Source organism: Chinchilla lanigera, unplaced genomic scaffold (assembly GCF_000276665.1).
Source record: "Chinchilla lanigera isolate Chin_1 unplaced genomic scaffold, ChiLan1.0 scaffold00056, whole genome shotgun sequence".
Classification (NCBI taxonomy): domain Eukaryota; kingdom Metazoa; phylum Chordata; class Mammalia; order Rodentia; family Chinchillidae; genus Chinchilla; species Chinchilla lanigera.
In genome coordinates, this window is record NW_004955457.1 from 1,640,103 (window position 1) to 1,653,064 (window position 12,962).

General features: G+C 33.4%; 1 protein-coding gene across 3 annotated transcripts in view; it reads right to left on the minus strand.

The window, feature by feature from the left end:
* Positions 1-12,962, minus strand: part of Spag16 (sperm associated antigen 16) — a 948,741-nt gene that overhangs the window by 96,157 nt on the left and 839,622 nt on the right. The window contains exon 16 of one of the 3 annotated variants that reach the window (XM_005396924.2): positions 9,748-10,147. The exons of the other annotated variants lie outside the window; for them this stretch is intronic. Within the exon in view, the coding sequence (XP_005396981.1) occupies positions 10,134-10,147 (14 nt within the window). The 3' untranslated portion in view covers positions 9,748-10,133. Of the gene's footprint in view, positions 1-9,747; positions 10,148-12,962 lie in introns of those variants that run through there. 3 annotated transcript variants of the gene reach the window in all.

Genomic DNA, 12,962 nt, shown 5'->3' on the forward strand with positions numbered 1-12,962 from the left:
TAAATAAACCTTTCCTGCCTTTATTTTGGGCATTGGGTATTTTTTTTCAGCAATGAGAGAAAAGTAACCAAGACAGCTTTCAAACCAAACTGTCTGCAAATGGAAATGTTCATAAACCAAGGTATTACTTTACTTTCTTGTTTAATAACACACATCTTTTATTCTTTCTGCATTCATGAATTACTCTTGCTGTGTTCTCAGAACATCTTTCACTATGACATGCATTTGTTCAACTGGCACTCTTTTGGAGTTAGAAGATCCCTCCTTATGTGAAGCCATTTGAACTCTTTCCTAATATTTCTACTTATCCAAATATGTATATCTTCTCAATTAGGTAATTATCTCTCTGGATCTCCTGACTGCTTCTAGATGATAACTACCTCATGCTGTTCCACTTATCCTAAAAACAGCCCTCCTCTGAACTCTAATAATATTCAAGAAGACATTAAGGAGCTTATCCATGACTTCTTTATCAAGTGGTAGAGTTGGGATTCAAATATGAGGAAATCATAATACCATAAAGAAAAATTAAATACTCAAGATTTAACCTAACCAGAGATGTGAAAGACTTCTACCAAGATAATTACAATACTCTGAAAAAGGAAATCAAAGAGCACATCATAAAATGGAAAGAGATCCCCTTTTCCTGGATAGGTAGAACCAATCTACAGTCAAAATGGCCATAGTGTCAAAACTGATATACAAATGTAGCACAACCCCAATGAAAATACCAACAGCATTCCTCACAGAGCCAGGGAAAATGATCCTAAAGTTCGTGTGCAGCCAGTAGAGTCCCAGAATAGCAAAGGCAATCCTGGGCAACAAGAATAAACAGGGGACTTCACAGCTCTGCATTTCAAGTTATATTACAAAGTGACTGATATAAACAGAATAGTAGTGGCACAAAAACAGATATGTGGATTAATGGGATAGAATACAGGTTGCAAAACAATCCCAAGCACATTTAGTTAATCTTTGAGAAAGGGGCCAAAAAACATTCACTGGAAGAAAGACAGCCTAAATGGTGCCAGTAAAACTTGTTACCCACATACAGGAAAGTGAAGCCAGCCCCATATCTCTCACCATGCACTAAACTAAAATTAAAATGGGTCAGAGAACTAAATGTTAAAACAAAAACACCAAATCTTTTAGAAGATAAAATTCATAAAACTCTTGAATACACAGACATAGGTAAGGACTTTCTGAACAGAACCACAACTGCACAAGAAATAACACCAAGAATCAACAAATGAGATCATGTCAACATTAAAAAAAACTTCTGCACAGCAAAGAAACAATTAAGAAAGTGAAGAGAAAACCAACAGAATGGGAAAAAATTTTGCTAGCTATACCTCACTGGACTAATATCTAGGATATACAAAGAACTCAAAATTATTAGACTCTCTCAAATAAAAGCTTCAATCAAAAAAATGAGTGCATGAATAGACACTTCACAGCAGTACAAATGGCCAGTAAATATATGAAGAGCTGTTCGACATCGCTGGTCATTACAGAAATTCATATTAATCCCTGAGTTCTCATCGCAAGAATGGCCATCATCAACAAATCAAGTAACAAAGGCTGGAGAGGCTGCAGGGAAAATGAACTCTTGTGCATTACTGGCAGGAACGTGAACTTGTACAACCACTCTGTAAATCTTAAATATGGAGGTTTCTCAAAAAATTAAAAATAGAAACTCCACTTGACCCAGTTATTCCCCTTCAGGTATTCCTGAAAAAGTTAAAGACATCATACTATAGTGATACATACATACCCATGTTTATAGCAGCACAGTTAGGGGCTGGGGATTTAGCTCAGCGGCAAAAGCGCCTGCGGGGCAAACGCAAGGTCGTGAGTTCGGTTCCTGGTACTGGAGAAAAAAACAGAAAAAAACAAAAGCAGCACAGTTTGTAATAGCTAAATCTTGGAGACAGAACAGATGCCCATCAGCCAAGGAATGGATAAAGATTTTTAAAATATATAATGGAGTATTTCTTGGCCATAAAGAAGGATAAGTTTGAGGTATTTCTACATAAATGGATGCAACTTAAGACCATACCGTTAAGTGAAATAAATAGGACTCACATGTATAAACATCATATTGTCTCCATAGTGTGAGAAATTGAAAGGTAAAGAGGATCAAAATGTACAATATATACTACAAAATGGGAAGAAACTGTTCAAAAGGAAAGAAGAACTAGGGTAGAGAAGGAGAAAAGGAAGGAGGGGAAAAAGAAAAAAATGATTTAAAAAGATATAATGGAACAAAGCATTGTAAATAGGGAGGGGAATACGGGTTGCAGGGAGGAGAGGAGATTGGGGAAAAAGAGGAATCAAAAGATATCATGTATGGATACAAATTCCCTATGATGAATATGACCATCACGTTCATGTATCAAAAATGTTCCAGTAAACTTAATAAAAAAGAAATGCAGAAAATTTGCTAGATAATATTATTGTTAATTTGAATATAACATGAATATTAATAATAACGTTAATTTTCTTGATAATGGCACTTAGGTAAGTGGATCATAATTTCAATTTCATTAAAATAAATGTTTGATTTGACTTGAGTTTTTAAAATGTATTTTGTTTGCTTGATATAATTAAATGTTTCATCGTAGTCAATGCATTTATAATTTGTAACAAAATACTTAGAAGTAGTTTCTTCAGTTTACTTTCCTGTAGTCATGAGGTTTTTTTATACTAAATGATTTTTTTTTCTGTCTTGTAATAAAAAAGAGTCACTTCCATTTGAGTTCACTTTGATAGTAATAACTCTAACTTGAATGTTTTGCCAGAAGGATTTGTCTCAACAGAGAGCAAAAATGGGAGGACTATCCAGAGCTAGAGTGAAGAACTGGAGTACTAATTTTGTAACTGTGTATAAGAATTTTTTCTTAGAATAAGTCATGATACTTCTGAAAAGTAACTAAATTATGGTGATATTCTAAGGCTAGTCTGCTATTAAACCCAAATAAAAACTCAGTGCCTTGCTCTCTACCTTCATGAAGTTGCAAAAATTATTAGTGTTAATAATCAACTTTCTAGAATTCAAATCAGCACAATCCAGTAGGTTAAAGCACATGGAGGACAATACACAGGTTTCTGTCCATGAGAAATGAACACTGTGGGCAGGGTAGTCTCTATTCTGAAATGCATTAGACAAATATAAATAATGTGACAACAAGAACTCAATGTCAGTCCACATATAACTTAGGGGTATAAAAATTTGTTCAGTATAGCATTTGGGTTCAAATGATTAAAAAGATATAATGAGTTATCTTTATTTCCGCATAAAATCAAAGTACACTGTGAAGCTGGTAAATTTATCAAGTGGTATTCAGGTGCATAAGCCAAGAGATAATAAACCTTTAAAAACTATTAATTCACTGTAAGAGGGTTTTCCTTTTGTTTTCAATTTAGAGACTTTGACATATGATTTTTCATTTTGGATTTGGAGATTTATTATAGCTGTTAAAAGACATGATTCACATCATTAAATATTATCATTTTCATAACAAAGAAAATGATTCCCAAAATACAAGAAACTACGCAAAATATTTTATATTTTTCTTTGAATATTTCATCTTGTAAAAGTATTTTTATGAATATACTTTTATGTAAGTAAATTTATAATTTTAATTTTTAAGTGTGGACAGTCAGTATTGACCTTTTCTGTGTGATAATATTTTTTATCCCAGTCTTTCTAATTTATAAAATAGTGTAAGAGTATATGAAGGTAAGATCCATACTGTCTCTATGCTATGTAGACCATGAAATTTTAGCTGCTCATTTCAATCTCTCTCTCTCTCTCTCTTCCTATATATATGGGATTTTTGGGAGAACATCTCAATTTAAATTTACCTAACATAAGGGGAAAATCTAGAAAGATACATTAAATGAAGGAAATTAAATGAATGAGGACAAGAAAATGGATTGAGACTATATGAAATTTGGTTACCTGTTCTGATCTCCTATTCCTTTCATTCCAATTAAGCAGGGCTTGGCTTAGAGTTTGTGTCTAAGGAGAGAGGGTATTCAAACCCCCTTAAGATTTCATTGTTTTCGTATTGTGTTTATTGTACATAAGATGCAAAACATATCCTTAATAAATGATAGGAAAAGTTCTTTCATTAGGACATGTAACAAGTTTGGGGTTTTGCTAAAATCATTCTTCATGTATGAGTGTAAGCGCACTGTTGGCTGAATAATGGAACTGCAGTGAGTAAGAAGCTGTCCCGTGGGTTGATCAGCCAAGGAATGCCCTGCCTACTTTTGTTCCTTGGTTGTCAGCTCTCAGATATTAATAATAACTCTCATTATTTTAAGAAAATAATGATGAAAGAGAGACTTTTATCTAACACATGAAGTGAAGCAATGGACCAGAAAACTATCCCCCATACACAAGAACTAATTTCTGATGCTAAAACAGATGCCACTCTTTTTAAATCCTCAGCTTCACCAAATAGTTAGTGGACCTGACTTTATGGGACCCTGGGCAGAGGGTCCTGTGACCATGACTAAATCTAGTGCCCACACGAGGAGAGTCACAACCACTATTCTTTGATCACCCAAGTGTTCATTCTTTGAGCTAACTGAAACAAAATGGGCATTGGAATAGCCATTAATGTGGGTTACATATTCAAGAGTTCAATCCAGCTAGATTTGTAGTTTGGTATCAGATTCCAATCTGTTTGGATCACATTCCTTGGGGAAGGATTAAGATCATCAGTATTAGTATGTCTTGTTTGCCAAACTCCCTCCTGTGAAGGAAAGGAGGGATAGGTAACGGCACAAGGTAGGCTGTTCACAGCCACATAAGGCTAAAACACACACAACCAAACATCAGACCTTACTGGAGTCCCTGTACCAAGCCCATGGTTTCATTGGACACAGACTGAATATTACCCATAGTCAAGGTTGAGAGAAAGCATGTAGGCCCTGCCGGCTCATGAACTCAAGTGAATTGGTGTTTACTGACCTTCCTAATGCCAGGCTAACCCATAAGTGTAGTTGATATTTCAACTAAAGTGCTTGAGTTAATATTCATAAAAACTGAACTTTTAAATTTTCACGCACACCCTGATTTTTCAAGAACATGAATCAAACCCATTTCCAAAATGTAATTTTCTATTGATGTTGATACTTTCATTGAAATGCACTAATGAGAATACATTCAGTTGTAATGATTAGACAGAAAAATCAATATTTCCAGACATTAAGACTCAAAAAATAATTCTACCTTAAGTAGATGAGCAAATGGAACGTGTTGCAATCTGTAAAAGCCCACACCCAATTATGGTTTGATCAAGCCACACTGGCAAGAAAATCCCATTCTGAGAGGATTCATTCCTTTTAAGGAGATTTAATCTCTTTGGGTTCATTTAACTGCAGAACATTACTCTTTAAAATGTGAATATATCAAATACAATAATAAATCTGTGAACTGTCAGCTCATATTTTATTTCATGATGCCATTCCTATAATGGAATACAGAAAGAAATCACTGATAAGTTCTTAAGAAAAAGGAAGATAAAAGAAATGAAATGTGAAGAGTGAAGTTATTTCTGATTTCAAGTACTTTCAGTGTTTATATGGATAGAGTTCAGAAATCATTCAAAGTTAATATTTCAATGAATATAATCTATAGAAAGTATTTTAGAAGGTAACAGCAGACAGGTGTTAGCACAGCTAAATATGTGAGAGACAAATAAAGTTTGTATTTTTGATGGTGTAATCATAAGTTTTAGGGATGCATACCAAAAAGAATATGTGATTGAAAATTATTATATAAGCCTTATTGATCACTAAATTTGTTTTAGTCTTGATTCTTAGCTAAATCAGTAACTGTAAAATAATAACACACAGTCTTTCAAGGTAGTTGTAATTCAGTATAAGAAACAGGGAAGATAGGATCCATCATTAATTGTATGAAGAACATTCAATACTTTACGGGTATAGCAATAATTTTTAATGACTCTAATGCAGTCAGTCAGGAAACACTAGAACAAGTTACCACTGCCATTTATAAAAACATCACTGAGTCTTTTATACAATTTTTTGAGGCATTATGTGGAATTTAGAGGAATAAATAGGCATTTGCATAAACTTTCTGGGATCCCTGGACATTTTGTGTGTGTGTGTGTGTGTGTGTGTCTGTGATGAGAACATGTAAGATATACTCTCTTAGCACATTCTAAGCATACTATCCTGTATTGTTTAAGTGTCGTCAAGTTGCTATATAGCAGTCCAGAACCTATAATACTCTATAACTGAAACTTTGTACCTCTTCACCAGTATCTCTCCTTTTTCTTTGTTCCAGTCCCTAGTGATCATCATCCTACTCTCTGCTTCTATGAGTTAGAATATTTTAGATTCCACATATAAGAGAGAACTTGCAGTATTTACCTTTCTATATCTGAATTTCTTCATTAGCATAATGTCAAACATCAGAAATCAACTCGAATACACTGAATATATAAACATTAACATGCAAGTCTATAAAACTGATTAAAATATAGGCAAAAACCTTCTTGATACTGGTCTAAACATGATGTTTTTGGCTATGACATCAAAAGTAGAAGCAAAAAATAAAAAATACACATGAGAGATTTCATTAATCTAAAAAGCTTCAGAGCAGTAAATGAAAAACTGACAGAATAAAATTGCAACCTATGGAATAAGAGCAAATATTTTTACGCCATACATCTGATGGGGGCAAATATCTAAAATGTATAGGAAATTTTACACCTCAGTAACAAAAACAAAGAGCACCACAAAATAATCTGACTACACAAGTGGCAAAGGACTTGAAAAGATATTGCTCAAAAAAGACATACAAAGGCCGTCAGGTATATGAAAAGGTGCTTACTGTCACTAATCACTGAGAAAATGAGAACCAAAACCAACAGAAGATGTCATCTCACATTAGTTAAAATGGCTGTTATAAGAAATATGAAAGAGAAATATTGATAAGGATATAGAGAAAAGAGACCTCTGTATACTGTCAGTGAGAAAGTAATTTGGTATAGTTATTATATAAAACTATGTAGAGATTCCTCAAAAAATTGAAAATAGATTATATGAACCAACAATCCCAGCAATTCTGGTGTACATCTAAAGGAAATGAAATCACATCTTAAAGAGATACCTGCATCCTTATGTTTATAGCACTATTATTCACAATAGACAAAATGTGGAAGCAAACAATTTATATTGATGGCTGATAGGATTTGGAAATTATGCAGACTTTTAAATACACTCAGAAATATTACTCAGGTTTAAGAAAGAGATTCTTTGATAAAAATGAAATTTAACTAAGAACTGATTTTCTGAGCCAACGAAGGCATCATTCGTATTTAAGCTAAATAATACTTAGTTGGATTTTAAATTTTCCAGTTCTGTGCAAAGATCTCTGAGAGCGGGAGTGCACTACAGATGTGGCTTAGTGGTATAGTGCTGGCCTAGCATGCCTGAGGTCCTGGACTAAATGCCCATGTACTGGCTTGATAACTGCTGGTCAACTTATAACCCCCAGCTGAACTGAGTAAGCATGGTGCTGGTGTGGGAGGCCCACCTGGGGATTGTTGCCAGCAGCATAAGAAGCACAACTGGAGAAGAAGCAGGCTGTTGGGAGCTGAGGAAGGCTGTTGGAGCTGGTGGAAGCTAGAAGGAGCTGTTGGTATTTTTGGAGGAGCTCCTCATGCTGGCTTTCCTGATAAACTTGGCTGTTTTCATCCTCTGAGAAGCTCAGGACTGTGTTGGCACTGAGAATGGCTTTGGTTCACTTTGGGGGAGCTCTGGTCCTCACTTTGAGCATTGCTTCCTGGCTCCGAGGGGAAGTCGCACTGCTGGTTTCCTGGACAGGCTTGCTGCGTTGGCTTCCCTGATGGGAACTTGGTCATCTTGATCATCAGAGGAGCTCGGGACTTCACTATTGCTGAGGATGGCTGTGTACCTTTCAGGGAAGCTCTAGTTCTTCTGAGTGTTGCTTCCTAACTGTGGACAGATTTCCTGCACTCTTTTGTATACTGTTCTTTGGGTGACAATTATAAATAATTATATAAAGTATGTGTCTTGTATTATTGTTTCCCCTTGCAAATAAGCCCCAAACCAACAGATCCCAGCACCACAATAGAATATATACATATATGCATACATATCTTCAAGGGGAAAATCTCCTTATCTATTGCTTCTTTATATGAATAGTAGCATGCCCACTTCCAAATGAATAGGCAATTCCTGAGTGGGCAGAGGGACGAGGGTACTCCTGATTGCCTTTTACCTGTGGCTCTGTGGTAGGTACTATGGAGGCTGAGAAGCAAGACGTGTGTGCCAAAAGATATATAGTACACACCCTTATAGTAGGTGTATCAATCAGGGTTTTACTGGAGAAACAGATATAACACAGGATGTACAAATTATAAGAAATTACAAGATTGGCTTATGGCGGTCAGCCAGAGAGTTGTATGGGGAAGTGTGCAGAGGGTGTCTGCACACTGAAGACCGAAGCAATCAGTCTAGAGTCTGGAGTTCACTGCAGAGTTCCATGTAAGTTCATATCAGGAGGCCCAGGAGTCTGTGAAAGAAGGCTGAAGGATCCAAGGAAAAGAATTGGATACAATAATGATGCCTTGTTCCTGACTTGAAGAGACTATTTAGTGGTTTTCTCCAGGAGTAGCCCTTTTCAGAAGATACTCACTACGAGGTATCTCCTCCCCCTTCCAAAAAGAGAGGCAATAAGGGGCTAACACATAGTAATAAAATCCCTGCTGCATTATGTATGGTGCTCTTGCTGAATGTTGTCTGGGAGTTTCCTTACTGAAGAGCTCTTGAATCAATAGGATTAGCTTTGATTATCAATCTGTGTTTTTGGGACAACATCTTAATGAATGCTTCCATTGTGCTTTAATTAATAAATTATTCATTTTACTACTCTCTTTATACATTGGTAAATCTTAACAGTTCATAATGTTAATTTCTTAAGTGTTATATTTTGAGATTAATTAAAGATGCTATTGTACAAATAGGCAGAGTTGGAATAATCACAGAAGAGAAAGAAACTGACTGCAATCTTTATCCTTAGTGCCACGTGTTATATGTGTACTTAAAGGAATTCATTCATTAAATAGAAATTAACAAAGCAGTAAAAATTCTGCCAATATCAGCAGAAAGTATTAGCTTGGAACATAATCTTTACTCTCAACATTGGCTGAAGTGGCAAACTTTTAAAAATTTTATGCTAATTTTACACTTTAAAAAAGTGATTAAGAGAACAATGCCTAAATTTGTTCCTGCTTCACAACTTAATGTACCTCTTGAATTTACATATCTATAAAGAGAGGGCAATACTAACATCAAATATAGGTTTTATGGGAATTAACAGATTTAAAAGGTATAATTATTTAGAAGTAGCTAAGATTTTTAAATGAATACAAATATGTAGTATTCTTCAGTGATAGTCTGTAGCAGACCTGTATCTAAACTCTGTTAGTACTAGCTAGTAATTTTGTTTTTGCTATTATGGCTGTAATTAATAAACCAGAAGTTAAGAAGAAATACAAGTTGCTATACTCTTATGAAAACTGATTCACATAATTTTTATAACATTTCAGCAAAATTAACTGATGAGGGCAAGTCAAACAAATTAGTCAGGAAGCCAGTGTACAACCAGTTTATTCACAGTAGACTGGTGGACCTTGGAGTTATCCATAATTATTAATAATGACCACAGTAATATACTTCTGTGCTTTTACTTGACTGCATCTTCTTTTCCCCTACACGACTGTGGTGGAGTATTGGGTGCTGTCATCTATGCATCTCACACGGAGTTAGTCTCAGGGTTAGGTGGTGGCTCCCATCCATTTTTCTTCTGAACGTGCTGTGATCCTTTTGGTCTTTCTCAATGGATATGTCAGTCAAAGATACAGGCTTGTTCCATCTATTTAGGAAAACTGTTATTCTACCACACATAATATATCATGCTGAAGTAGCCTGCATGATGTCTCACTGTTTTGGCACAGATATTGCAAGACTTGGGTTCTGGTTCTATCCCCGTCACTAAATATTCTTTCAATTGGCCTTTGCACATTGAGGTGATAACTATAGGATTTCTGCAGTCAATTTCAGGTTCAAAACTTTGATTCTAAAATTATAGAAAAATAAATTTAGAAATTAAAACAACCGTGACTCTAAATTCCTAGTCAAAATGAAGAAGAGTATATATTAAAAATCAGATTTTATTAAATACTGTGTTAAATTACATAGTCACTAAAGAAAGAATAGGTAATCAAAATCACATGGAAATTAGACACTTCCAACATAAAATTTCCTTCATATTTAAATGTAATCCATAATTAACTAAACTAAAATGTCTCATAAAATGGATCAATATAAATCTCAGGGTGTAATGAGTATTACGGAGTCAGAAACATACCTCACAGGTCTTCATTTGTGCTATTCAAAATATTTTCTTCCTTTAAAGTAGCATTTTCTTGTGTGGTTATCTTTTGCTTACCAATTTTTTTTCTTTAATCTCACTAGAATTGATTCACTCTGAAAGATTTATTGATTTCTATTCCATTTGTGATATATGTGGATTCTTCAAAGTTCTAAAATATGTATTACTCATATTTTGATAGCATTATTGAGGTATAATTGATGTATAAATAAATGCACATATATAAATTGTAAAATTTGATAAACTTTAATATATCAATACGCTTTTATCAGAGTGATTATCACCATCAAGATGGTGAAAATGTTCAGTACCTGTGAAACTGTCTTTTTGTTTCTTTGCATCTTTCCCCCTACAACCTCCTGAAACTGTTCTCCCAAAAATCTACTCATTTGCTTTCAGTGGCATATATTACTTTGTGTTTTCTTTAAATGAGATAAATGGGACCACACAAAATATAATCTTTTTTGACGATTTTCTTTCATTCAGTGTAATTATTTCCAGCTCATTTATGTTATGTGTATCAGTATCGGTTGTTCCTTATATTTTATTGTTTGAACATAGTAGAATTTGATTATTTATTCACCTGTTGACAGACATTTAGGTTATTTTTAGTTCGTTAAACTATAAAGATTCTAATATGAAAAACAAACAAATAAGATTTTATGAATATTTATGTACAAATCTTTGTAGTATATGTTTTTGGTTTACTTGAGTAAGTTCCTAGGGGTATAATGGCTAAATCATATGGTATGTATGTATTTAATTTTTAAAAAAGATTATAGAAGTCTTTTCCATGATGTTCATATCATTTTAAATTTTCATGAAAAGTGTGTAAGAGTTCCAGTTCCTCTACTTTATCAATTTTCTCAAAAGTCAGTTGTCTGTATCTGTGTAAATCTATTTCTAGAATCTCTACTCTGTTTCTTTGAATTAGTTTTCTTCTTCAGGCTAATTCCACACTCTTTTTATTATGGTAGCATCATAATAAATCTTTACACCAAACGATGTCATACCTCCAGCTTTGTTCCTTTGTAGAATTGTTTTGGTAATTCTATGGCTTCTGTATTTCCACATGAGATTAACAGTAAACTTGCATGTTTTTTCAATTAAATTCTGTTAGGGTTTGAAACTGTTTTTCATTTAATCTACAGGTGAGTTTGACAATTGGCACCTCAATAATTTTGAGTTTCATAAGTGATAAATGAGATATTGCTCTATTTATTTTAGGATTTTTATTTTTTCTATAATATTTTGAATGGCTTTTCTTTTTTTACTTTATCTGGTGACTTACAGTTACTGGTTTCAGATATTAAACCAACATTATTTCACTGCTTGAATTATCCCTTCTGTCCATTATTTCTTTTCTATGTTTATATTATAGAAATATATAGAATATATATTTATATATTATGTAGAATATATATTATAACATTATATATAAATATTATAATATATAATAAATGTTATATGTTATATAATTACCTTTCTTCTACTAACTTTGAGTTTAATTTGCATATCTTCTAGTTTCTTAAGTGGATTACTGTAGCCATTATGTTGATATATTTTATGTTTTATAAAATTGGTATTTAGTACTATAAATTCCTCTGTGAAAAGTGTTTTTGATTTATCTCATAGCTTTTGATATATTTGTATTTTCATTGTTGTTCAGTTTAATATAGTTTAAAATTTTTTCCTTTCATTTAATCTTTAGATAATGGGTTGGTTCCTTTCTAAATATTTGTGGATTGATTAAATTCTAATTAAATTTTAGTTAGAGAAATACTTGCATGACTGGAAAGTTTAAAAATTTATTGGCATGTATTAAGGCCCAGAACATATGTCTTGGCATACAGTTTATCTGCACTTGAAATGAGTAATGTCTGGATTGGGTCTTTAGTGGGTGGAGTCTTCTAAAACTGTCAATTTGGTCAAATTGGCAGACAGTTTTCAAGTCTGCTTTGTTCTTACTGACTTTGAATCTATGATTTCTGGTTCTATAAATTATTTATAAAGGCATCATTACATTCCCAGACACAACTGTAGATTTATATCTGTTTGCTGTATTTTGAAGCTTTGATATTAGGTGAATACTTAAGGATTACATTGTTAAAATAAAATATGTAATGGTAAAATTTCTTTAGTAATAATATTGTTATTATGAAACAACATGTTGCTCTTCTTTTTCTGAAACTTACTAAATATTAATATAGACGATCCAGCTTTTTAAATATTGTTTGTAGGGTATATCATCTTCCATCTGCTTTTACTTTTAATTACTTGTGCCCTTAAATTTAAGATATGCTTCTGGTAAATATTTAGTCTTTAATAATTTGATCTTATAGTCATTCATTTTCAATGTTACAGTTATAACATTTACATTTAAAATGATCAATGACATGGTTAGTTTCATCTTTAGGTATATTTAACCATAACTGATTTCAGGGAAAGAGAAATGACATATTTTGTTCATAACAAGGCATTGTAGTGCCCCTGCTGCATT